At 44.1% G+C, this 26,471-nt stretch overlaps 2 protein-coding genes and 2 long non-coding RNA genes across 10 annotated transcripts in view; 2 read left to right on the forward strand and 2 right to left on the reverse strand.

The window, feature by feature from the left end:
• PDS5A (PDS5 cohesin associated factor A) overlaps window positions 1-2,571 on the reverse strand; it is a 78,579-nt gene extending 76,008 nt beyond the window's left edge. The window contains exons 1-2 of one of the 3 annotated variants that reach the window (XM_068680144.1): window positions 2,315-2,571; window positions 1,368-1,538 (exon numbers count right to left, since the gene is read on the reverse strand). In XM_068680144.1, the coding sequence (XP_068536245.1) occupies window positions 1,368-1,538; window positions 2,315-2,341 (198 nt within the window). In that variant the 5' untranslated portion in view covers window positions 2,342-2,571. Of the gene's footprint in view, window positions 1-1,367; window positions 1,539-1,784; window positions 1,977-2,314 lie in introns of those variants that run through there. The other 2 variants (XM_068680146.1, XM_068680145.1) reach the window with 2 other exon arrangements.
• A 3,418-nt stretch (window positions 2,572-5,989) lies between these two features.
• LOC137855220 (uncharacterized) lies at window positions 5,990-12,851 on the forward strand. Its single transcript, XR_011095608.1, has 3 exons — window positions 5,990-6,429; window positions 8,872-8,939; window positions 11,459-12,851. It is a non-coding gene; the product is annotated as an uncharacterized lncRNA (long non-coding RNA).
• A 7,332-nt stretch (window positions 12,852-20,183) lies between these two features.
• On the reverse strand, window positions 20,184-24,028 carry LOC137855723 (uncharacterized). The gene is made up of 2 exons (XR_011095910.1): window positions 23,170-24,028; window positions 20,184-21,612 (listed from the first exon to the last, which is right to left on the reverse strand). It is a non-coding gene; the product is annotated as an uncharacterized lncRNA (long non-coding RNA).
• Window positions 22,131-26,471, forward strand: part of N4BP2 (NEDD4 binding protein 2) — a 40,389-nt gene continuing 36,048 nt past the window's right edge. For 4 of the 5 annotated variants that reach the window (XM_068680150.1, XM_068680154.1, XM_068680152.1 and 1 more), the window contains exon 1: window positions 22,131-22,290. The gene's annotated coding sequence lies outside the window, so the exon portion shown is untranslated. Of the gene's footprint in view, window positions 22,291-22,575; window positions 22,953-26,471 lie in introns of those variants that run through there. The other variant, XM_068680151.1, reaches the window with a different exon arrangement.

A 26,471-nucleotide genomic window follows, 5' to 3' on the forward strand; every position in this document is an offset into this window, starting at 1 on the left:
ACATACGTATGACTTTCAGATGCTACTGTTTCTATTATCTCGGATGGCATGGCCCACCATTACAAGTTCTCCAACTGGGACAAAATAAAGAGTCATTTAGTCTCAAAACTGCGCTCCTCCCCCTTCCACGCAAACTTTGATTCAAGGTCTCTGTCCAAACAAAGCTCTAGGTTCTTCTCCTGTAACTGGCAATATTCCACTGCAGCTCTGAAAATACCAGGTTAGACTCCTGCGTTCAACAGACAATTTTCAAAACTACAATTGGACAGCACGGCTCATTTTCCAAGTAACAACTGGCATATACCTCATTGCTTTGAGACAGCATCAGACAAAGCTTATCGTCTCTCCACATTTATAGTTAAGGCATATTTCAGGGTACTCAGTGACTAGCCAAGACTACAATTTCTATTTTTCAATCTTTGTGGGGTTACAGTTGTGATGGGAAACACATCATCAGATGAGAGAATATTTCTGATCTCAGAAAAATCATTACTACATCTCCACCCTGGGCACAGGACCAAATCCCAGGTTACGACAACTTTCTGGTCCAAAGACCATGGTGTTAGCAAATGAGCTGTGCCAATATTAGAGAATAAAGTTAAGTGTTGATCAATCTTCAGCACAGAGTTAAGAAATAATACGATTGTATCATAATATTTCATGTTTCTAATGGAAAAGCAGATTAAAAAAATTAAAAACAGAGGTAAGCCTCACAGTCCCCCAGGATGATGTCAAACAAGCAGAAAAAATGCTTTTATAACAATCCCTTTTGTTTATGAAAATTTAGCAACTTTGCCAAGCACCAGTTATACTGAATAGGAAAGACACACACAAGTTGAATCAAATTGCAGAATCTGAGGCATTTTTACATATGAAACAATTTCAAAACTCCACCTACAAACTCCAGAAATTCACCTTTGCTGTCTGTAAACAGTGCTAGCTTTTTGGTCCATAACACCCTACACTGGATCCAGTTGTCTCCCCCACCCCACTGCATCTTGCTCTGCTGGAACCCACAGACACCTTCTAGCTTGACAGCGAGTATTTTCAGTAATATATCCTGAAATTGTTACTTAGGATTTTGCTTCAGACCTGTCTCCAGCACCACGGATGTATTTCATGCACAAATTAGCCGCATCGACTCCAGCTTTGAGCGAACACGGGGATACAGTCACAAATTACAAACGAAATAAAAGGATTTCTCCTCTTTAAGGAGAAGCAAGGGAGCAGCACTGCTGTGAGGGTCTGCAGGCAAGGAGCGGACATTTCAGCCACGACAAGAACCCGCTGGCTGCCCTCCTCTCCTGTGAGGAAACGTTTCCTTCGAGAAGAGAGCGTGGCGGGGCAGAGGGGTCGGGATGGCTCACCTTTAACCGTTTCACCACCTCATCGTTGGTGATCTTGTCCGTGATCTCCTTCACCCCGGGCGGGTAGTAGATGATTTTACCGTCGGCGGCAGGTTTCGGCTGGGTAGCAGGGAAGTCCATCCTGGCGCCGCCGCTCAGAAACTTTCCCTCCGCGCAGTCCTCTACCGGCCTCTATCGGTCAGAAAACAAAAGTTCAGCGGAATGGGCACGACTTTCTAACCCTCTTTTTCCCATTTCTAACCCTCAATTCGCACAAGGCCCCGCTCCCCGCCGCGCCGGCCGAGCCCCCCGCCACCGCCCCCCGCCGGGCCGGGCAGCCCCGGGGCCGGGCCGCCGCCCCCCCCCGCCGCCCCGGCCCCTCGGCTCCCCCCCGCCGCCTCCTTTCATCGCGGGGCTGCTCCAGCCCGACGCTCTCACTTCGGAGCCGAGGCTTTTACAATGAAATTTCGGCCCCCATCCGAGGATGCCCCGGCCCCGGGGCCCCGCCGCCAGCCCCGGAGGGAGGGGAGCGGGGGGGAACCGGCCCCGGCCCCGTCAGGGGGGGCTCCGGAGCCGGCCCCCCGCCGCCGGGAGCCGAGGCCTAAGCGCTTAGGCCTCAAAACTATCAGGAGGCAGAGAAACCAACGGCGGAGGGGGAGGGAGGCGGGGAGGGAGGCAGGGAGGCGGCGGCGATCGCAAACAAAACCCCCCCGGCGGCCCCCCCCCGAGCCCCAGGGCCCCCCCCGGGCAGGGGGCCAGGCCGCTGCCCACTTTCCGTTTGTTCCCGCAACTTCACGGCCGCCCCCCCCGGCCCCCCGGCCCCTCCTCGCCGCCCCGCCGCCGCCCCTCACCCCAGCGGGGCCCACAAAGAGCCCCCCCGGGCCCCGGCCCCGCGCACCCCCGGCCCCCCTCGGAGGAGGAGGAGGAGGGGGAGGAAGGAGGGGAGCGGGACGCGGAGCCGCCTTTACCTCATGCAGCTCCGGAAGGTGCAGCATTGAGCAGGCTCCGCGCCGGCTGCTCCTCGCCCCGCCGCCGCCGCCGCCGCCCCCCCGCCGCCGGCCGCTGCCCTGCGCTCCTCGCCGCCTCCCTCCCTGCTCCGCGGTGCGGCGGCTCCTGCTCGGGGAACGGGGGAGGGGGAGCTGCTCGCTGCTGCTGCTGCTGGCGGCGGAGGAGGCAGGGGGAGACGGGGAGGCTCCGGCGGAGCGTGCGCCGCGGGGCCACAGTGCCGCTCTCCGACCGGCCGGGGAAGGGCAGCCGGGAGGAGGCTCCGCGCCGCCCCCTCCCCCGGCCTCCCCTCCCTCCTCCCGCCGCCCAGGCGGGATCCCCCCCTTCCCCGAGCCCGGCACGGCACGGCCCCGGTCGCAGGGCAGCGGGGGGGAACCGGCCAGAGAGCGGCGTCCCCCCGCCGAGCCTCCCGCAGGGCGGCGGCGGGGCAGTACCGGGCAGTACCGGGCACGGCCGCCGCAGCGCTGCCTCACGCTTGGCGCCAAAAGCCCTGGAGCGGCCCCTCGGGGCTCCCCCTGGCCCCTCGGGGCTGGCCTCAGCCCCTCAGGGCTCCCCGCAGTCTCTCAGGGCTGTTCCTGGCTCTTCAGGGTTCCCTGAAGTCCTCAGGGCTGCCCCCAGCCCCTCAGAGTTAATCTCAGTACCCCAAGGCTGCTCCCAGCCCCTCAGGGTTAATCTCAGTACCTCAAGGCTGCCCCCAGCCCCTCAGGGCTCCCTGCAGTCTCTCAGTGCTCCCCGCGGTCTCTCAGGGCTGCCCCTGGCTCCTTAGGGCTCCCTGAAGTCCTCACGGCTTCCCCCAGCCCATCAGGGTTAACCCCAGCACCTCAGGGCTGCCCCCAGCCCCTCAGGGTTAATCTCAGTACCTCAAGGCTGCCCCCAGCCCCTCAGGGCTCCCCAAACCCTCAGGGCTGTCCCCCAGCCGAGCCCCGACCCTCAGGGGTCTCCTCCTTTGCCAAGTGAGGTGTGTGTGAGGGCTGGGGGATGCAGAGGGGACTGGGACATGTTTGTCCCCACAGCATGTGCTCCCCACACCAAGGTGTGTGGTGCTGTTGGCAGTTTCTGTGGCATTTTGTGGGCGCTGCTCAACCCCACGTTTCCCTTTCAGCTTTTATTTCTTCCCCCGGCGATGGTGTTGAGGCCCAGCCGGTGTGATATATCACAAAATTTGTGGTAAATTGTGCACGATGGCACCAACAGTGTGAAGGCAGGTAAATAGCCCTTCCTCAGATAGTTTGGGGATAGATCCACATCTACACATCGACATCTGCATTTTTCGCCCTCGCTGTTGGCAGATGAGCATCTCAAACGTTGGTTTCCTTATAAATCTTCAGCAGAAACTTGAAGGTGCAGATCGAAGGGGCCCTTGCCAGTATTCTCAGGAAAGCTTTTCCTGTGAAATGGCCCTGTAATGTAATATTCTTTCATCTTTCCAAGAGATGGAATATGTCTGGAAAGAAGGTCAGTAGCAAAGTAGGATGTATCTGTCCATTTTGAATCTGCAGTTCATGTAATACATGTCCACGTATAGACACAAGTACTTATCCAGCTGCCCACCCTGTCTGCAACTTCTTGGCTAAGTGAACCAGCTGAAAGTATCGTTCTCACTTTTGAACACCTCTAGTGTATTTTCTGCAGAGGCAATCTGAGGAAGACAGCTGGGGTCAGTGTGGCCAAAGGGGACAAGGAGCTGGCTGAGTGTACAGGAGCTATGCGCAGCAGTGGGGCTGGCCTGGCCCGCAGGAGGGATGAGCCCTGCAGCTCGTGGGAAGGATGTCTGTGTCCAGGTTTACAAGAGCTGGGAGGAAAATGAAGACTGAGGAGCCCTCAGGTACTTCAGGCGTAATAATGTGTGGGTAGGAATTCTCTTTTCTATACCTATATTCCCAATTTGATTGCAATGTTGTCCTGCAGGAGTTAAATGGAAAGCCTTGAGTGTCCATAGCCTACGTGAAACCAGCTCAGAAGGGTAATAGTGGAAACAATTGAGAATTGCCAGAAATACACAGCGGATCCCAGATGCTGATTTGGGAATCTAGAATGATGCCAGGCAAAGGGTTTAGATCTGATTGTAAGTCCAAGGTTAGAAAAAAGGGATTGTCACCAGGCTTAAGGATCAATGGATTGGGGCACTCACAACAGAAAGGCGACCATGGGAGTGGGATACAGGATTCAGTTTTAAGGAGGTTTTACTGCTTGAAAAGAATAATAAATAATAAAAAGCCAACATCAAAATTCAGTGGCCGTTTAGATTAGATTTGCCTTAGAGCTGAAGTACTCAGACTACCTGTCAACCCTTAGTTGTTGTCAATAACATACAAAAATGCATATTGTCAAAACAGTTATACTTTTAAGGAACTTGTTTTTTTCTTTATCTTTACAATTCTTACATTAGGTACGTTGCTTCCCGATTCAAATGACTAATATGAGCACTTCATTTGATGTAGATTCCTCATTTTTAATATACTTTGAATTAACACAATAAATCAGAGACAAATCCTAAAAGATTATTCTGTTACTAAAAAGGAAAAGTATATATCAAAAACCTATATGAGCTGTCTTCAATTTAAATAGAAAAAGAGAGAATGGAAGTTAGTAAGTAAAAAAGGTACGAGAAATAAATGTGAAGTGAACCTTTGTAGGATTTTTTTTTTATGACCTAAATATGAAGACAAGAAGATGCTAAACAGACTTTGTTGGGCAGAACTGAAGTCACATAGGTGTCATATTCTAGAAATTTCACTATAATCTGTGAAGTTTGTTTTTAAATGTTTAAGTATTGTTGTATCCTTGAAAAGTGGTGGTTTTTGTAAACTGTTAATATGAGCTGGTGTCATAACGTTTTCTTGTGATCTTGTAGTTACGAGTGTTTCACAAACTGACTCATCTTTACCTAGAAACCTTTGTACAGCAGGTCATGAAGTAGGGAAAAAAAATGAAAGGGGAGAGGGCTGCTGTCCCACAGCTTGCTTTTAGTCTAAGTTAAGAACAAACACAGTGCAGAGCTCTAGCGTGCACTTCTCGTCATTTTTGTTTTCCACTGAAGGATAAGATAAACTCCTGTATTATAAGATAAACATACTCTATAACTAATATGTAGTTAGATGTGACAGTTAATAGATTTCACTTCGAAGTGCCAGCTAAGGTTGGCTCATTCAGTTAAAATGTTATTTCATCTTGAGCAAGCTGTTCATGAAGCCGTGCACTGGAGTGCTCTTGGTTGCGTGGACCAAGACCTCTGCATCTTCTTGCAGACTTCAGATAAAAAGCGAAGTTAGTAATTACTATGGAATAACGTTTGAAGATTCTTAATTCTCAGGGTTTTGTTTCTGGTGTATACCAGAGAAAAAAATCCCCAGACACATCAGTAGAAATCTAAGTATTCAAGGAGAGGTTTACAGTAGATTTCTGCTTTCACAGACACGATTAGCCAGCAGTATGAAAAGTCTGGCCACTCCCCAGCACCGATGTTGCTGGAGTCCTGAGCTGTTAAATGTGGATGCAGCTCTACTGGTGGATAATTCCATTCCTGGTAGGATTTGCTCCTCCTCTCTGCCTGTAGTTTCTGGTATCAGTACAAAGCACAACCTCACTGACGTAGCCTGGGTCCACAGCAGGAGTATTTTGCCAGCGTGCCGGTGTAAAACTGTCAGAGGGCTCTTAGGGTAGCTATTAATTTAGATGCTGTTAGTCAGATATATGCTGTTTTGAATGAGTCTTAGACAAATCATGATCAGCTAAGTTGTTGAGAGAGGAGTAGGTGCAAATTCTGTAATCACGGGCTGATTAGGCAGTGGCCTGTCTCTCATCTCTCCGCAGCAGAGGCAGAAGGGAAGCAGCGGGATACACACTTCTGCACCATTTGAAATTCTAAAGGGCTAAAACAAAACGTGCGGTTCTGATATCAGACCCAATTAAGGGAGGTATGAATGAACCCTTAACTGCCAATTAGCAGGAATGCACGCATCAAGTTTTCCAAATGTGCAAACACAGAAGCTGCAGATCATCTGACCTGTGGTGCTCGTAGTCTGAAGGAAGAGACCTGAAATTTGCTCGCAGACATGACTGCAGCCGCTAGTGTCTGGTTTGTTGCCTTTGCTTATTTGACCTTCACCTTTCTAATTTCAGCGTGCAGCTGAGATCTGACTTGGACTCTGCTGCTTTTACAGCTGTAGCCAGGTTCACATGATCAGTTGGGGTTTAATGGATGGCTCTGTCTAATAATAAGATCCAGTCCTTTAGTCTTTACTCAGATTTTATTGAGTTCCTACCTGGCCAAATTTCTATTGAAATTTATTTACTTTTAATCGTGTTATTTTCTTTGAAGTATATTTAATCCAATCCTTTTTTTTTTTTTTTAGTTTATTAATATATTTAATCTACCATTGCAAGTGGAATTTATAAACAGACTAAAACAAAGGGTGCTGTGCACTCTTGTGGGGCAAGTTTGTTCCACTTCTTTCTCTGTCATGTCAGGAGAGGTTAAAGGAAAGCAGCAGGAAAAGAGGAATGTTTTTTTCTGGTAGGGGAAATAATGCAGCACAAGATTCTCAGAACAAAACAGCTTTCAAGTGAAACAGAAGAGAGCATGGAGTGATAACTTTAAGCCCAGGGAATCCCTTAGCTCATGTTAAATTAAGCAACGTGCACTTAATGGTTGTCCTCAGGTCTTTGTTAGTACAGTAAGCACAGATAGTACAAGTGATCAAGAACGAAGAAGTCGTCGTATCAAGACACTGCAGTGTATCACAAACTGCAGAGTAAGTCATATCTGTCAGTCAGCTGGGCAAACAAGTAAGAAATTCTATCTGGTGGGTTAGCAAAGCACTTGTCTTCCTAATAATAGCTATGCTCTTGAAAAGTCCTGCTTGGCAGAACCTCTCTGCAAAGGTGGAGTGTGGTCCTTCACTGTTGTATTTTTTAGGCAACAAATAGGTGTCGTGGTTCCGCTCGAGTGGGCAGCCGAGCTCCACCACAGCCGCTCTCTCACTCCCCCTCTCCTCAGAAGAGGAATGGGGAGAAAATATGTGAAAGGGGCTCAAGGATTGAGATAAGGACGAGAAAATCACGCAATAATTAGTGTAACGGGCAAACCAGACTCAGCATAAGAAGACAGATAGTAAGATTTATTGCTCATTACTAACAAGCTAGAGAAGTGAGAAACAAAGGAAAGAAACCAAAAGCGCCTCCCCCCCATCCACCCTCTTCCACCTCCTCCCCCCGAGCGGCGCAGGGGAACGGGGGAATGGGGGTTATGGTCAGTCTACAGCACTTCTTCTCTGCCGCTCCTTCTCGGTCACTCTCGTCCCCTGTGCTGTGGGGTCCCACCCACGGGATGCAGTCCTTGACGAACTGATCCGGCGTGGGCTTCCCACAGGCAGCAGCTCTTCCAGAACTGCTCCAGATATGGGTCCGTACCACGGGGTCCATCCCTCAGGAGCAAACTGCTCCAACCTGGCTCCCCCACGGGCAGCAGCTCCTGCCAGATCACCTGCTCCTGCGTGGTCTCCTCTCCACGGGCTACAGGTCCGGCCCGGAATCTGCTCCGGCAGGGGTCTTCCACAGGCGGCAGCCTCCGTCGGTGCAGGGCCACCTGCTCCACCGTGGTCTCCTCCACGGGCTACAGCGTGAAACCCTGCTCCACCGTGGTACTCCATGGGCTGCAGGGGGACATCCTGCTTCACCATGGTCCTCACCACAGGCCGCAGGGGACTTCTGCTCCGGCGCCTGGAGCACCTCTCCCCCTCCTTCTTCACTGACCTTGGCACCTGCAAGGCTGTTTCTCACTCCCTTGACTCTCCCGGCTGCTGTGTGTCGCAGCGTTTTTTTCCCTGTCTTAAATATGCTCTCACAGAGGCGCAAAACAACATCACTTATTGGCTCAGATCTGGAAAACAACGGGGCCCTTCCCAAACATGGGGCGGCTTCTAGATCTTTCTCACAGAAACCACCCCTATGGCCCCCTGCTACCAAACCTTGCCACGTAAACCCACTACAATAGGTCAAGAGGAAACAAAACATCATTACTTGCTTTCAGCTCTAGTATTTAGCCAGATTTCAATATCTATCAGGTTGCTTTCAGGCAGGTTGCTTCCTAGTTATGAATGTTTTTTTTTTTTTAATTATTTTTTTTAGTGAAAACCTATTTATTTTTTTCCATGATACTTTTTTTTTCTTTTTTTTTTTTTTTCCTGCAATACACAAGTTCCTATGAACTCAGTAAATGACGAGCCTTTGAATTTTATTTTATTTATTTATCTATTTGTCCTCAGTATTGCACAGAAGGTTTCTCCTATAGCTTTCTGACTTTGGTATTAGTCCTTGCTCCTGTTCTTCTTTCCTCTTTGTCTATCAGTTTGTTCTTTCACGTATGCATTTGCACACAGTGCCTCCAATTAAAATTATAGCCTCCAAGTTTGCTGTATTGGGTCTTCAGAAAAATCCTTGATGTTTCTAATTAAACTTTGCAGTGTAATATGTCTTGGATAACAGCATCTAATTGTTTTAACTACCTCATTTTATATAGCAGTTGGTGCTTTTTACATCTTCTGTAAATTGAAAATGGTGGTTACGCTCAGCTCATCTGAGTTAAAGGTAGGTTTCTAAGCAATGTGTGCTGCTACAACAAAAGAGCTCCAAAATGCATCCCATTGTGGAGGTTATTTGTAGTGAAATGACTCTCATCTAGGGATATACCAAGAAGTGGTGCTTTGTCCTTACTGTGGGGACTTAACGAGTGTGTTCCATGTTCTACATTGGCCAGGCAGAAAACAAAGCTAGGAAGAAAAGTCTTCCACTTGTATGTGATAAATGCAACAAAGATGGCTTTGGAAACAAGTTGCTTTAATCAAAGTAAAATCCATAAAAGCTTGGAGGGAGACTTGTGCGTGCTATCTCATTAAGACAATCTGGAGACAGAAAGGGCTTCCTTGGGAAAGAGAAGGGAGAGTCCCACGACTCACTGAGGGCTCATGAAATACCACCCCTTCTGAAGTAAGGCAGAGACCACTGTATGGGTGGTGTTCTCCTTTCAAACTGATTTCTAGCCATAAGCTGTCTAATTGAAGGAGAAAAAAAAAAAAACTGTTTTTCTCAAGGACAGTTTTCTGTTACAGTGTCTGAAACTGCCCTTATTTTGAATCACGCTTGCCGAAAGGGCAGTTTTACTTGCAACCAGACTTTCATGATACAAAGTCACATTCAGAGAAAACAGGGATGGGTAAGCGAGGGTAAAAAAGCATATACTTGCAAATACACTTGCAATTTATAAAATACTGTATTGACAGAACAATTGTGGTTGTTTCCTTTGCTTGCAAGTTAAGTAAAATCAATTTATCAGCACCTGCATATTGGTGATATCATAGGAGAATTTTTAGAAGCCTCCTCAATCCATTGCTAGTTTTGGGCATTCACTACCTGAAGTCACAGCAATCTACTGCCTGCCATCTATCCACCTCCCTCCTAGCGGTTCTCTATTATGATGACTTGTCACCATTCACTCCGTAATTACATTTTCAAGGTTATTTCCATCTCTACTCCTGATGTCTCCAAAGCACATACATTCAGACCGATTCATTTCTGACAACCAAGTCTACTTTTCTCCAATAATATCTTTAATATGAGCATTTATCTTCTTTTCTGTCCAGGAGATATGCAAGAGTCTTTGCTTGCACCACATCTCAAAAGCTTCAATTTTCTTCCTGTCACTATTAATAATTTCCCAGGATTCACATTCATGAATTGCTACAGCAAAAAATTAAGTATTTCACCAGTCGAGTCTTTCTCCATTTTGAGGTGAAATGTTTTTTCAGGCTTATATAAGGAAAGCCATGGCCGAATTAACTATTTTTCAACATTTTCCAGTTTCTATTGGACAGGTTCTGATTGGATATATTTGATTCCAGGTAATTGAATTCACGAACAGTCTCTGTAGCTAGACCATTAAGCATAAAGTTAGCTCATATTCTATTTTTATTAATTAAGTATAGTTACTTTATTTATGGCACATTCCAGACTAGCTTGTATTTTCATTAACTTTTTATTGGCTCTCTGATACTTGCTGCACAGCACGAGCATTTGTGACAAAGAGCACTAAGTCATCAGCCTACGGTCACTTAAAAGGAGTCTATTGCAAATCCAGCTTTTCAGTTCTGAAAAGTCCTTCACAGATTTATTTATATTTTTTCCCCAGCCAGGTTATGAGGAAATCTGCAGTTAGCTGCAGTTGCAACAGTAGCATACGGCTCTCTGTTTGCTCGATATTTTTTGAAAAACTAGATGGATTTGGGGAATTTCTGAGTGCATGGGACCACTCCTAGATGAAATACCACCAAGAAAACTGGGGAAGTTTAGTCGTATATTTAGCCCACAGCAGCTGCCCACTTAAGGGGAGATGATAAGATCTCTTCCCCAGTTAGATGGGGACCATTCTATGATGTGTTAAAAATGGGAACATGTGTGGTATTAAAGTTCTGATTAAGAGGCTTCTTCAGGAGAAGTATTGATTGTATTTGTAATGCTGCTGTTCCTCATTCTTTCGCAAGTACAATGCCTGCTGCTTGCAGTAAAGAAAAGAATGATATGAAACTTTACAAATGAGTACAAATCGGGAATTTACCATTATGGTCAAAGAAAGACATTTGATGAATGGATGCGAAATCTCAGAGCTGTAATGTAATGATGGGGTCCCTTCATCATGATGGATAGATATGTTGCGTACTCTTCAGAGCCTTAAAAAAAGGGTTGCTTTTATCATACTCAGGGAAGCATCAAAGTGTTTGGGTATGACTTGAAGCAATAGAATCATTACAATTTGCCTTTGAACAAAGTCAGGAAATGTATTGATCACATAGGTTTATGCTGCTAGAAAAGCAGCTAATGATGGCTCAGTCAATGTGTTCTGTGAACAGCTTGAGGGAATGTTCATTAAAACCTTACACATGTATGCCACTACAGCATTTGGGAACCTGAATGTAAAAGCTGGAATTTCAAACCCTTGCAAAGAACAATTTGAATGTACAAAATACAATAGCATATGTGAATTCTGCAGCACCAGTCATTTCACCCTTACAATGCTTCTTTGGCTAATTCGTGGGATTTTTACATCCATGCAGGTTATGACAGCATGACAATGGAGCACACTGACAACACAGTGATCATCAGCATGGAGCTTCGAGCATCACTGGAAGAACACTTTCCTAAATTCAGGATGTGTGGTGAACCACGGCATGTATGCATTTAGTACAAAATTAATTCTCAATATGCTCTTTCACACATCTCTTCCTTCTGGTCCCTTGTCTAGAATACATGAGAACTGTATGACTTTTGTCCCAAATAGTGTGGTCAGAGGTGAAAGAGGAAAATATATCAGATGATGTCTGGAGTAAAAAGAACGCTCTTGTTTTCTCGAATGTGCTGGTGCATGGTGTTCAATAACAGCAATACTGGTCAATAGAGAAGGTGACTGAGTTTATCTGAGCCAGCACCTGAATGGGTATTTAACAAAGTGGACCATGAATGTGTGTCTAAGGAGAGGACAAAATACTGGTTATTAAGCAGACAAAGCCAGAAGTAGGTTAGACAAGGCAAGAGCAAACACAGAAATGAGAAAAGCATAGTCTTGACAGGCATGAATGCTTAGCAATACAAAAGTTGTGCTCACAGTAGCAACATTACTAACCAAAAATTTGCTGTGTCTGAATATTGGAAAGTCCACGATGATATGGTCACAGAACATTATGATATTGAATGCCAGCAGAGAGATTCTTTTTGTATAGTAGAGTGATATGTATCCACTTACAATTTTACCAACATCTAATAGCACTATTTATATCCTATCTGAATTTGACAAGGCAGCTCATGTGTACTCTGTGTAATATACTGTAACTACACTGTATGAAGTGCATAAGCACTTGCTTTCTTAAGTATATCTTGGTACTGTTCTTTTTATCTTCCAGACATGGCGTATTTATGCCTAGTCTTTTATATTTTCAGTTAAGCACATGCTAAAACTGTCAGCCTCCTTTATCTGACAGTATTAAGAAGGCAGACGAAGATTTTTAGCAGGCATGTGAACGTTTTAAGCTGCTACTTTATATGTACTCATTTTTTGATTACGGGATTTATATTTGATCAATATTTTTTAAACTTCCTTCAAGATCTGCTCAGCAGCCATCTGTAATCCAGCACATGGAGAAAAAACCTTGAGTGAACCAGTTTCTTCATTAATTTTCAGTATCATTGAGTTATGACACTGCCTTGGTTCAATTAGTCAGGCTTCTATCCTTGCTTCAAAAACTGTAAGAGCATGTTCTCTCACAGAGCTTTATAGTAAAAAAGATTTAAATGGAAGAATAAGTTGATAAATTGAACAGATTCTGGATATAGTAAGAACAGAACATTACTTATAGGGGAAGAAAACATTAGGTAGTAACTCGCAATAGGTCCTTTAGCCCCCTAAGCAAGTAGCTTCATGTAGCAAGGAAGAAATAAGACTAAATAAGTACACATGTGCTGACATAATCTATGAATAAATAAATAAATAATAAAAAAAAGAGCTTTACAGTTTCCTGAATTCAAGCTAATTTGCAGTAATATTTAGTCTGCTGTACCAACCCGCAGTTTTGGGGTTTGTCTCTGTTTTCCTTTCTAAAAGGATTTTCCCATGACCCATTGCCAGATATGAGAAGTGGGAACACAAGAAAACATATGAATGAGCAGGAGAAATGGTAGGAATTGAGATGAACACGTGGTAGAGAATCTGGAGCTGGCTGAGCATCAGGGAGATTCGTGTGAGTGAAAAAAAAAAAAAAAAAAGTAGAGAGAGAGAAGGTGAAAAAAATAGCCCCGAGTGAATTGCAGGTATATTTTAAATATCATTGTTTATGATCAGTAAGTACACTGTTTCCAAATTCAGGCTGAACTGGAGAAGCCAAATTCTGCAAACAATACGATTAAATGCTCTCCTACATATCTTAAAACTAGTTACACCTACGGTTAATATTTACTTAATATCAACCTCCTTTCTAGTTTGATTTTGGCTTTGCATATTTGGAAGCTACAAAAAGTCTTCTCTGAAACTAGATGAAAGAACTTGCCATATTTTTACGAATCAGAGCATACTAGTAAAATCCAAAGTTAAAAAAGAGATTGTTGTGGATTTTTTCTCCCATTTACATACGAAGGGGAGTTCCAGGTCAGCTGAAGAGCTGCATCAAAATATATACGGAGTTTTTGTTTCTGCATGCCTGCTTGCTGTTTTGAGCCTCCCATGGTTAGTAAATGTCTTCTTGCTGAACCTGGGGAAGAACATGTATGTGACAGCAGCTGTAGTTGTCCTTGGGAGTGATACAGCCTGCCAGCCACAAAAGGGAGAACCTGACTGTTTAGACTGTTGACAGGTAAATTAAACAAACCTAACACAGAGAAATGTTGTTTCTCTTACTCTTCATTTCTAATAATAGGTTTAAACATAATCCGGATAGAGATTTGCTTTGTATGTGCCTTTAATCACTGCTGATTTTGAAAAGTGGATGTGTAAGCAGCAATTAGGAGGGTCCAAAAAGATTCACCAGGAGTCATCAGAGGCATGAACTGCATAATGCTGCTGGGGAGAGTAACTGCTAACACATGTATGGATGAGGGAAAAATTGTGATTTGTTTTTCTGAAAAGTATTTAACCATTTTCAATTTCTACTCTTCAGTACTGTGTAGTATATATAGTTTATTTTTAGTATGTAGCAAATGGTCCTGTTCATAACAAAAAATTATGTGAAGATAAAATTCTTCTTTGTTTTCAAAGTGCCCATTGTTCTCTCCTAACCATCACCACTGCGTAGGAGAAATCACACCTCAGGACTGGAAGAAGTGCATGGAAGAAATGAATTAATCCTCTTTCAATGTTAAGTTACTGTGTTCTTTCTTCCAGGTTTTTGTGAGTGTAAACAAGAAGAGTCAAGTAATTGAAACAGTTCAGTGTTTGATTATCTATTTGGAGAAAGCTTAAACATGTTTTCATGCTAGTTGTATTAACAGTTTTTTTTTTTTTTCGTTTTTTGTTTTTTTTTGGTTGTCTATTACAGATGGGCCCACATCCAAATTGCAACATCCTGAGTTGTGTGTGAGCTAAATCTGGTTACAGATACAGATCTGAATATCATGAGCAGGGTGGAGTGGAGCTTGTGTTATGATCTGACTCCCTCGGCCTGGTGACTTGGATTTGGCATGAGTTTGGCGTGTCCAGGCTGACACTCATTTTTTACCTAGCCCCCAAATAAATGGGAAACTGGAGGCTGTCCTGTAAATGAGTGACTGGTGTGTTATGTCTTTGAAACCATAGGGTGGTCCTTAGCTGCCTGCAGCACTCTACATTTCAGTTTCTTTTGTTGGTGGTGTTATTCACTGGAAAAGAATGTGGCCCCATTTCCAGTGACAGAGGGTGTGAAATGTTAAAAAGTAGAAGCGCTGAGTGGATTTTGAAGAGACAAAAAAAAAAAAAAAAAAAAAAAAAAGTCAGAATTTACAGGAAAGGAAAAAGCCCAGTAGTTCCCTATTCAGCAGTGACCAAAAAACCATGGAGCTAGTTTCCTATTTAAATAATTGAGGTACTGTCATGTGACAGTTACACAGAATCACATACTGAACAAAGAATTTCCTTAAAAAAAAAAAAAAAGAAGAAAAAAAAGATGTAGTCTATGCAGCTGTTTTTAAATGCACAGCACTCCCTGCTCCCTTCCCCCCTCTCCTTGGCTTCTTGTCTCAGTGTAAGAAGTACAGCATACAAGTTATTCAAGTTTAGAAACTAGTTAGTGAAATTGAATTCATAAATGAGTGCTAGTGGTTTTAGACTATAAAATGTTTCCTAATTTATTTTTATAAGCAGCTGGAATATTTCTCTGATATTCGTGATAGAGGTTAAGTTGAAGGTTTGCTGTAGCCAGACTTTTTTTTTTTTTTTTTTTTTTTTTTTTGTCAGAATGGTGATTGAGGAATGTTGACACCACACAGGATACATGAAAGGTGCCTGTGCTTCTATAGCATGTATAGCATATGCTTATATCATGTAGAATTTTAACCTCAGAAAATTTTGTGAAATATGCAGGCCCAGGTCAGATCTGTAATTGAAGATAAGGCCTCTAAGAAACACTTTGCTGAAAGAAAGCAAATAGATTTTTATATGTTTTTTAATCTCTTATTAGTTGAAGGACAGTCACTGAGAGACAAACAGATTTAGAAATGAGTAGTGATTGTCAAGAAATTAACTTCTGGTAAATGATTTGTACAGATCCTGGAGCTGAGTCTTTCTTGACAAGTAAAAGCATTTCATCATTCAAGTGGCATTAATAAATAAGTAACTGAAACTTGCCTGAAATTCAGGGTTGTACTTAACATTAGATTTACTTAGATATTCCATTCTGCAGCAAGGTCCAATGTATTAATATTTTAAAATCTCTGAATCAGAGCAGTAGAACAGTAGGTACCTCCAAACTTTCAGTAGAATGAAAATATGAAAATACTGTTTTTTTTTGTTTTTTTTTTGTTTTTTTTTTTTTGTTTTTAATCTAGAGTCACTAAAAGGTTTTTATGATTATTTTTTCAGGATTTTAGTAAGGTTAAATGGATGGATTAACATCAAAGAACAAACAAACAAACAACAAAAAAAAATCCACCACCATGAAATACGAAAATACATAAACTATAAAAGCAGACAAATTTTTAGTTGAAAATATATTGCATAATCAAAAGAAAACAGTAACTGATAGCTCTTTTTAACTTTGCTTTATAAAGCCAAATTTAAATTGTCTTTTTTGGTAAATGATTTTTTTTTCAAATGTTTAATTCTTCATCTCAAAATGACTTAATCGCATTAAGTGAACTTGGAGGTAATATATTTGAGGAAACGCACCTGCTTTATTCTAAGCAGAATGGTTATTTTTGGTGATACATAATACCTTAGTGTGCTGAAATCTTAATATGGGCAAGGTAGTTTGTAGTTTTTATATGCTATTGGAGTAAAGGCAAACAGGTAGGAATATAAAATTACTTTAACCCTCTGGTACACATCACAGTACATTTTTTCCAGGTAAAAGATAAAAGCTTCCTTCCCTTTCTGCCTCTGTCCCTATTTTCCTTAGTGAAGACATGGTCCCAACATAGGATGATGTGGATTTAGCAGGTATGACTTACACTAGGGACCTGATTCTGAGTAAGTTCAACTGCCCAAGAAAATAAAATGCTCAAGTTTCATACTGAAAATGTATTGAACAATGTTAGTTCTGTTTTCACGTAGAAAATTGTAACCCAGTTCCAAACCAGAGCAATTCCTTCTGCACCTCTGGCTACCATGGTGCAGCAGCTGCCCAAGGAAGCTTCCTTACAGGCTGAAGACCTGGAGATTTCCTGTCCCAGGGCAGAGTTCTTGCAGCTCTGGCTTTACCAGTGAATGAAGATACTGGGATACTGTTCCTTAGAAATGTCTTCTTTCTTGGTCAGCATACACATTGTTTTGTAAAAAACAGTAAGTAAACATCCTGGTCTAATTGCATTTCAGATAACAGCACTAGGCTTGCAGAGTTTCTGCAGTTTCAACTGGATTGCATATTTACGCCTGTTAACCTGTTCTGTGGCATTGCATGGTGTGGTGAAACAGCTGTTGCATTGTGTTTGAGAGGTGGGCTCAGCCAACCAAGGCAGAAAATGGATCTCGTATGTTTTTTGTTTAAGGACATGTGTTGTGGATGGTAAAAGTTACAGAAGTGTCAAACATTGTTCCTTTTTTCTTTTACCCAGGTATGCTTGGTCTAATTATTGCAGTGATATAAATGAAGTCTGATCTTTTAAATATTACAAATGTACAGTTTTACTCCTTGCCATGTTCTTAGACCATGTCTTAAATATATTGGTCTCTAAGACCACAAATATTAAATTTGCTGTGGGATAGGATTGATGCAGTTTTCCAAAATAAAGTCAGTAATATCCAACAGATAAAAACATGACAGTTTCAATAACACCCAGCTTATTACTTTTTATCATACTTCAGGGGAGCATATTAAGCATAACTTGTTTTTCCTTTCCCCAGTTTCAACAGATCAGGATGGATTTTTGATATCTATGAAATTTGACATATCAGATTGATGAAAACAGCACAGCAGAGAACATCCAATACATGAATCTGATTCATCACAAATCAAAACTGAAACGTGAGTTTATTCCAAATTCAGAAAGTCTTTGTGGCAGGGAGGCTTCTTTTGGCCATACAAGTATGATCTCACTCTTTGCCTGCAAAAAAGACACAATTAAGTATAATTCTTTACTTCTTGGATTACAGCATTTGTTTTCATCATCTCTCCCTATCTCCTTTCCAAAAACCCAAGCATCTTTGTACTTCATATGTTCTTGCGATGTTTATCAGGTCTAATAAGCAAATTTTATTTATGTTCTGCAATATATCTAGAATCTCTCTTTAAAGTTCAAGTACTTTACTTGAATACTAGCAACTTTTGTTGCTTTAGAATGCCTTTTAAACACAAAGTTGAAAACTCATACAACTACTACCTTTCAGCAGTAAACTCATACAATCCTTTGATAGTTTACTGATGGGTACATGAACCCATCATGAACAAGTGTTGACTTGTTAACTAACTTGTCAATTCATGATTCATTAGTGGTAATGCTGGAATTAGTCTGACCTGCTCACCTAAAATCTTGATCTTATTGAAGCCAGCAGAATTTTTGCCGTTGTCTTCAGGGGGGCAAACATTGCCCCACAATCTAATTTTTTGCTGCTTCTAAATACTAATTTTTCCTCACTTAAAATAATGCTGAAATAGGACCCTGTATAAAAGGAATGAATGCGTTGTTTCAATATAGGTGCAGAAAAATGTGTTATTTGGAACGAAACAAACATATATGTGAATAAATTAACATTACTGCAGTGATTCTAACTGAACAGTTAATTTCTATGGTTAACTAAGGAGCCATTATCTGTATGGAATAGAGGATCAGGGTACTTCAAGTACAGAAGTAAGATGTGGAGTCCCTTTATGGAGATAAAACACTGTAATTCACCATGCATTTGATATAAATCTGGAGAGGGCTGGAGGAGAAGAGACAGCTGTGTGACTTATTCTGCAAACATTTATTTATATAAAGCTTCTTTCTCTCCCCATTCTCTCTCTCTCTCTTTTTAAATTTTACTTGGAGAATTAAATTTCTACTTGAGAAATCAAATTTTGGCTGAGGGAAGAGTTATTTCTTGTAGGAACGCAAACTCCAAGATCATGGACAAAGTAATACTAACTGGAGACACAGACAGTCCAAGAAGCCAAGGCCAAGTTAAACATCTTTAAATCAGCATTAAGTTAAATCTATCAGGAAAAGAGAAAAAGGATAAGCTAACACCTTTTTTTCTCCCCAGTGTAAATGAAACCTAAAGGTGGCAACAGAATATGGAAGGATTCTTAGGAAGAGGGCAGTTTGTAGCATGGAGGGACCGAAACAATTTTTACATAAATGCTTACTCTGGGAATTAGATATGAGATTTTTTTTTTCATCTCTCCTTTCTCAAGGGTGGGAATAACACCATAATTTGGAGCTCTGTTCATACATATTAATAGCCATATATATATATATATATGAATAATGATGAGAATTATGCCGTAAGTTCGTAAGTTTCTGGAAAGATGTTTTATATATACTGTGGGCACATGTGAATTTTTACGCACCCTGAGTTCTCAGGTGTTTCCCTGCAGTACTTATTATTGTGTATTTAATGTTACTGTAAGTAAAAATCAAAATCTTTAATGCTGACAGAGTTAGACATGTTTTACTTACCACATAAGAATGTTACTCGAACCTGAAGTCTAGCTGCAAATTGTCCATGCAAACCAAAATCTAATCTAATCTAATCACTTTTAACTATATACCCTCAAAGGCAATTTGACCATGGATGGAAGGAAGTGACAATTTGCTGAGTAGTCATAGGCTGTATATAACCAGAAACTTCGAAAGGGACTGACATTTTCTTGTTTTTATGGCCCAAATCGGGTAGTAATAATATTTTAATGTGAGTTATAACATAAGCAAGAACACAGTGCAGTATTTTTACTTGGAGAAGGCAGCACCGTAGAAACTGAAATGGAAAATCTGTTGTTAAAGCATCCAGTGAAGACCAGACTAAACACTTGTGCCAAACAGCACAGATTACACGCTGTATGTTCAAGCCATTCCAAGTAAAAACAAGCCAACTGTAGACATAAGGGGAGACAAAGGAATGGGAAAAACAATAGCGGATAATAAGTGATTACTGCGTTAAGTTTGAAAAACAGTTGTGTGAAAACTCAAAGAAAGGCACAGAGATAGTTGAAAGAAGTTCTATTACAGTGAGTATAATTATCTAGATACCAAACCACCTCCTGTTTAAACTGTTAACTGTGGTAGTGAGAAATCTGCCAGTACCCAAATTAGTCTGGCATTTTCATGGTGTCAAATACTGTAATATGTACAACTGGCAAAGAACAACATAGTTTCATGCATCAAGTGCCAGCAGCAACACCCCACGAGCAAGGCAGTTTCATGGAGGCTATCAGACTTGAGCATACCAAAACCCCTTCTCTTCCTCTTTTTGGCAACCTTAAAAATAAAAAGCACAGTCATTAGACTGGAATTTACATGACCTATTTTTCCAAACGTATGATTAACACTTTACCAGCATCACACCCTTAAAAGCGAAAAGATTTTGTTTCTGATACTCGTCCAGGCACTGAACAAATGAAGTTAGGAAACTGTTCCTTGTACATGCATGAAATCATCACTTGACACACACACACACAAACACTGATCGATGGTTTTCCTTTGTATTTTGGGACATTTACAATATCGGGGTATTGAATAACTTTTAATTTTCCTTCTGTGAGTCGTGGCAAGTGACTGCTTTTTTGAAACTTAGCAGGACATCCTGTGGATGAATGCATATACGTATTGTATTAGAAATGTAAATGTTTGTCCTTATTTATTTAAATATCGCACACCATATAACTAGGAGATAAGCACTGGAACAGCAAAGTTGACAGGCAAATTAGCAATGCTTAAATCAATCTAATCCCCCAAACGTTAAATGTTTTGAATACTCTTCTCAATTTTAAACATTACTTGTATTGCAAAATATACATGAGCCTACGTACAAAATATTAATTTGCTTTTCAGTCGCTGTGCTATCAAACAGATGGCACCTGGGGGCTGTGATCCCCACACGCAGTAGAGAAGATCCTCTGAGCACCCTTGTGCGGATTTCACAAGAAAACCACAGTGAGCTACCCATACATAATTATTTCATCTTGAAACTCTCTCTTAATTTTGTGCCTGCTTTTTCTTTATGGACAGTAAAGTTACAGCTGTAACAGCAGGGGGAAACAACCTCCGGCCCCAAGGGAAGCCGCCGGGGCAGCACGAGTGACCGAGGGACAAAACTGGCCGTGACTCCCCTTGGGCTTTCTTGAGAGGCGTGTGAGATTTGGGGCTCGTAAGTAGCGCTTTAGCCTAAGTATTCTGCTAAAGACCGCCTCTTGTTCTTCTCTTTGAAGGGAAAAGGACAAATGGGGCTTGGGGATGCCACCTTCTTCCCTGAATTGGCTGAATCACAATGCAAGTGATCTGGGGGCTGGGAGACGGCTTTACTGCCTCCGGGAAGAAATGGGTCTCGCCTTTCAGAAGAGAGCAATCCTTGCTCCTGGGCACTGGGGGAATCACAGCGGGACCCCCCCAGCTCGCTTCCCCCGGCTGCATTGTGCCACGGGGGGCAGAAGCTGAATGCGGGTGGTGGTGGGGGGCATCTAGAGACAAAGAGGTGTGGGGAAGGGACAAAGGGGGGCGTGAGGAACACCTGTCCCCGGCTTGGCACCGAGTGAAAGGGCAGGGAGGAGCCGAGCCCCTCCTGGTATGGAGGGGAGGCAGGAGGCCTGCGGCCTGGTGAACTTCATCAGCAATTTTCCCATGGTATCTTAATGGCTGTTTGTTGAACCTCACATTTCTTAGATCATCAAACTCGTATAAAATCACAGAAGAGTTTCCCAGTAGAACCTCTTGAGTTTCTCTAAAGAGCTTCGCCCCTTTTGTTGATGCACCCAAAATTCCAGCTCGGGTGCTTAGTTCTCTTCACGGCGGTTCCAGTGTAAGCAGTGCTCATCACCATCAGTCTGCCAGCAGCACGTCTCTCCTTTTTCAGCTTTCCATAATCTTCCATCGTCCATCTCCTCCAAACATCCTTTGCATGCTGCAGGTAACGAAAACCTCTCATCAGTTTCTCTTCTACTTCTCCCACAGCTCAAACCCTCCTCCACTGCAGTCACAGACGCCAGATCCCACCAGATTCCCCCATTTCCTCAAAAACAAACAAAGAAAAAACTTCTTGACACCATTTATCCTCCAGGATCAGCCTGCGGAACCCCTCCCTCCTGCCAGGCTGCGGCCTTAGAAACCGCGCAGTAAAATCGGGCATCAGCAGCTAAACATTCGCTTTCTTTTTAATGAGAAATTAGGCGCCGGTCACTACACGCCTCATAGATTTAACCCTCCTCAACCTCTTCAGACTCCGACGGCTCTCGGTAAGCCGGCCTAGGCGGTGCCGTGCCCTCTGTCGGAAGGGTTTTTGGTGAGTTTGGCCATAGCGGCGGGGCACAGGGCTGACCCGGGCAGCCCTAGGAGCAGGACGAGCCCTGATGCCGGCAGGAGGCAGGGCCGGCCGAGGGGGAGAGGGAGAGGGAGAGGGAGCGGGAGGGCGGCGCGGAGCCTCCTCCCGGCTGCCCTTCCCCGGCCGGTCGGAGAGCGGCACTGTGGCCCCGCGCCGCACGCTCCGCCGGAGCCTCCCCGTCTCCCCCTGCCTCCTCCGCCGCCGCCGAGCAGCCCCGCAGCCCCAGCGGCCGGCCGGAGCCAGGGAGCCGAGCGGCGGGAGGTAACCGGGGGCCGCCGGGGTCCGGCGCCGAGCGGCGGGGCCGGGGAGGAGCCGCGCCCTCCCCCTGCCGCCGATAGGGCGCGGGGCTGCGCTGCTCCCCGCCGCCAACGCTGCTCGGCCGCCATTTCGGGAGCGGGGAGGCTGCCGCGGGGGGCCCGGCTCCGGGCGGCCGGGACCAGGAGGGAGGCAGGCAGGCAGGGAGGGAGGGAGGAGGAGGAGGAGGAGGAGGAGGAGGAGGAGGAGGTGGTGAGAGCCGCCCGCTGGCCGCGGCTCGGCGCTGCTGGGGAGGAAGGGGAAGGGGCCGGGTGCCCGGTGCCAGAGCCCCGCGGAGCGGTAATGGCGGCGGCTCCGCCTGCGGGATGCGGTCGCTGCCCCGGGGGCTCCGAGCGCCGCCGGCCCCCCTCGGGGAGACACCGACCCGGGGCAGGGCAGGGCAGGGCAGAGACCGCCCCGGCCGCTGGAGGAAGGGGATCCCCCCGCGCCGTGCAGCGTAGGCCATAAAGCAGCACCGAAATGCAGAGCCCGGCGAGTTACATGAGTTAAATCCACCCCCGTGCAAAAGGAAAGCAGAAGGATTTTAGGATTTGGAAGGACTGCTTGTGCTGAACGCTGCCAGACCACGTTCACTGTGCGCTTATTAAATACACGTCCCGTGTAGCACAGTGTGCCCAGGTGTTCTTTGGACGTTGTCTGCACTTCGCACCAAGTGCTATAAGGTCACTGGGAATTCAGAGCAGCCTAGCTTAAAATGAGAGAAAAAAGTACTGTTTTTCTGCATGTTACTTTTAAAAGTCCTGTTCTAAACGACTCAGAACAGTTTGACTCTAAGAGGTGCTTAAAACGCTTTGACACAAACCCTTGCCGAAGTTGAGCACCTACCTCAAGTTTAATGGAGCTTTCAGTAGGGTCATGCGGTTAAAAGATGAGAATAATTCATATGGAGCTTAAGCTCCAGCCCTCCAAAAGTTTTTTTGAGATTTCCATCCCTTCGTCCATTTCACCTTTTGCTCAAATAAAAGCTGAAGATACCTTGTCATAGGATGTGACTGGGGAGCCTGAGGTCAGGATGTAAACCTGAAGCAAATTGCAAAAGGGCAGAAAAAAAAAGCAAACAAGCGTGGTATACAATTGTAATAACAGGTCTAGCCCTGATTCATGGGGTACAGTCACCATTAAGGCAGGGCTGGTGTGGGTCATGTGTTTGCAGCCCTTTCAAGTTGCAATAATTCTTCGTGTTGTTGACTGGACCCATGTGATGAGCCAGCATCAAAGCACATCTGAAAAATCCTTTAGTTTCTTCCTTATAGGCTTTTTTCCTGTCGTGTGTTCTTATTTACTTAATAAACTGTGACATTTAGGTCTGTTTTTTGTGGCTTTCTCCATACTATTTTTAATTTTAAAGGAGTCTTTCTCTGTTGTTTTGATGTTGCAGGTTTTCAGCTGGGGAAGGCGCTGATGTAGGAGGGAAGTGAGATTCTTGGTGTTACAGGTGTGAAGGTGCAGTAGTACATGACAAAAATGTTAGCCTAGGCATGGTGTTGGGGAACATCCATGGCTTGTTTGCAGCTGTTTTGTTTCATGGTGTAGGTGAGTCCTTAGCTGTGATCCTGTCAGTTTTACAAAAGGCACTCTTGTTGCTTTTCTTTGTGTGTAAATACATTCATAGGAACTTGGGGGGGGTTGGCCTTTCATGGTCTGTCATCTTTGACTCCTCCCCGTGTGCTGATCTGTAGCTAAATGGCTGAAATAATCAGTCTTATTACTTTAAATAAAGTTCATCTGTGCATGAATTTAGTGCTGGTAAAAGTTGCTGAACTAACTAATTCTTGGGTTTTTCATTTTCCTGAGTGCTCTATGCTCAATTATTCTTGGGTTTTAGGAAGTTGCTGCCATCTTCTTTACTACAGAGGCTCTGCTACTATAAAAATGTCGGTAGGGTGTTAATTAGTCTTCAGTGACACTACCTCCCTTAATTAAATACGGCCATACACTGATATTTTCTCCTAAATCCAGCTGTGCTTGTGGAAGAAGCTAAGTTTGCTAGCTGCTTCTTCTCATGACTCTGCTGGGGATTTGATCTACTGGTAGGTTGATTTATGTAACTGATCCATGTTCCGTCTCAAAAATGGTCTGTGTTAGCTCAACCCACTATTTAAATTGAATTGGCTGACGTTTTTCAGTCATATAAGGTGAACTTATGAACTACTTTCTGAAGGTAAATCATAGGTTTAGGTCTCTGCCAAGGGAGTAGTGACAGTCGTTGGGAGGCTGTAAGCTTCCAGTAGTGACAGGAGTTTGGAGGCTGTTGATGTACCTGGATGAGGTCATGTATCTGTGGGTTTACATTAAGCTGAAAATAGTCTTTATCTTTCTAATAGCTGCATAATGGCTGTGTGTGTGCTGTGTTCAGCTGGCCTGGTGGCTCCCTCCAGAAATAGAAGTACACTAGAACATATGAAGAAGGTGTAATTGTATTGATGGAGCTGTGTAATGTAGTTTCCAGCTTAGGACCTGATGGGCTGGATTTCTTCTTGCCTAGAAAATGTTTAGGATGTCTTTGTGAATAAGCTGTTCTCATTCCTATCTTGCTTTCCTAACGTGGTTTGGCTTCTTGCTTTCTTTTTTTTTTTAAGCTGTGATCTCATTGTGCGCCTTGAATCGCTGTGAAGTGTGCTACATGTCACTGTGGGATGTATTTGGGAAGTTACTCTGAAGTGGTACTCACGTTGCTGTTGTACGTGGGCCACCATCAAATTTCATAAACTGTTGTGTGCTTTTCTCCAACATCCCTATTCAGCTTCCAGTTGTGGACTCTACTTTGTGAGGCTACTGGTTACCAGATAACACTTGGGTGATAAATCTGGCTGATGTTCCGGCACACCTTGTGCTCTGAGGCTCCAGCAGTCATGGTCTCATCAGTGCCCTATTCTTGTAAATGCTTTCTTCAAACCTGAACATATCTTTGTTTCCAAAGTCCAAAGACTTCTTGTACTTCTGTTTTATCCCAGTGTGCAACAAACCTTCATTTGGAGTTGCAGAACTGGAATGTATGTATCCAATGGAAACTGTATGTATGCATTACTCAGCTGTGGCACCGGGGGATCAGCAGAGTGCAGCACTGTCTGCCTCACAGGCTTGAAGGACTTAAGTGGACCTTCAGGTAGCAAGAGAATATGCTGCAGGGAATTGGTTGGATGGTAGTAGTGTTGACTTCTTCTGTGTAATAGATGTAAGGGAAAGTCGTGGAGCTGAGAAGCCTTTGTATGTGGAAGCACCAGGACTTGGTGATGTTGTGGGAACCCTGTTAGGTGCCTGCATAGGCCTGGAGACCTGTGCTCTGGAATCTGAATCTCTGTCAGCTGCTTCCTTTTTCCAGCAGCAACTAGAAATACTAAGTAAACCCATCTTCATTTGCATCAATAGCTAAAGCAAGTCAAAATTTGGGGAAGTGGCATTTGCATTTGTTGCCAGTTCTGATTGCTGCCAGCACAGAAAACTCTAAATAAGTATGCTTTAAATGTTCTGCTTTCCATTCCTCCGTAAGGCCACCTGCATGTATACACCAATAATAATAAGCAGCACCTGTGATCTTCAGCAGTACTTCTTGTTTCCAGCACCATCTCATCCTGATGGAACCGGCCCTTACCCTTGCTGCTGCCCTTTCGCTGGTTCTCCGAGTACTAAAGTAATGCTTGTCATTTGGCCAGGTCTCAGAAATCTAGTTTCATATAAAGAAATCCTTGATAGCAGGGGAAATACCAGTGAAAGAGGTGTTGAAAGAGACAGTTGTTCTTAACAAGCAGAGGTGCTGCTGGAGGACACGCCGGTGGCTGGGCCTGTCCCATGTCTCCTCGTCCTGCTGTGCCCAGCTGGCCTCTGTGCTCACCTTTCGGTGGGCCTCTGGCAACAGCAGCTTTCCAGCTTCAAAGGACACGGCATGATGTGGTGGTGGACAGCTTCTATTGCCTGTTGAGCACTTTTGTTTCTTACTCGGAGCAAGATGCAGCTTCTGAGAAGAACCTGTCTGTGGTGCAGGCCATGTGCAAGGCTCAAAAATCACAGGAGCAGAGAAGACGCCCCGGCAGAGCGGCTCGTGTGAAGACTTACGAGGCAGTGTCTTGCACTGTGGCTGAATTTTCTGAGAAAAGGAGGACCTTAGTTAAAACTTGAAGTAGATAAAG

Source organism: Anas acuta, chromosome 4 (assembly GCF_963932015.1).
Source record: "Anas acuta chromosome 4, bAnaAcu1.1, whole genome shotgun sequence".
NCBI classification, from domain to species: domain Eukaryota; kingdom Metazoa; phylum Chordata; class Aves; order Anseriformes; family Anatidae; genus Anas; species Anas acuta.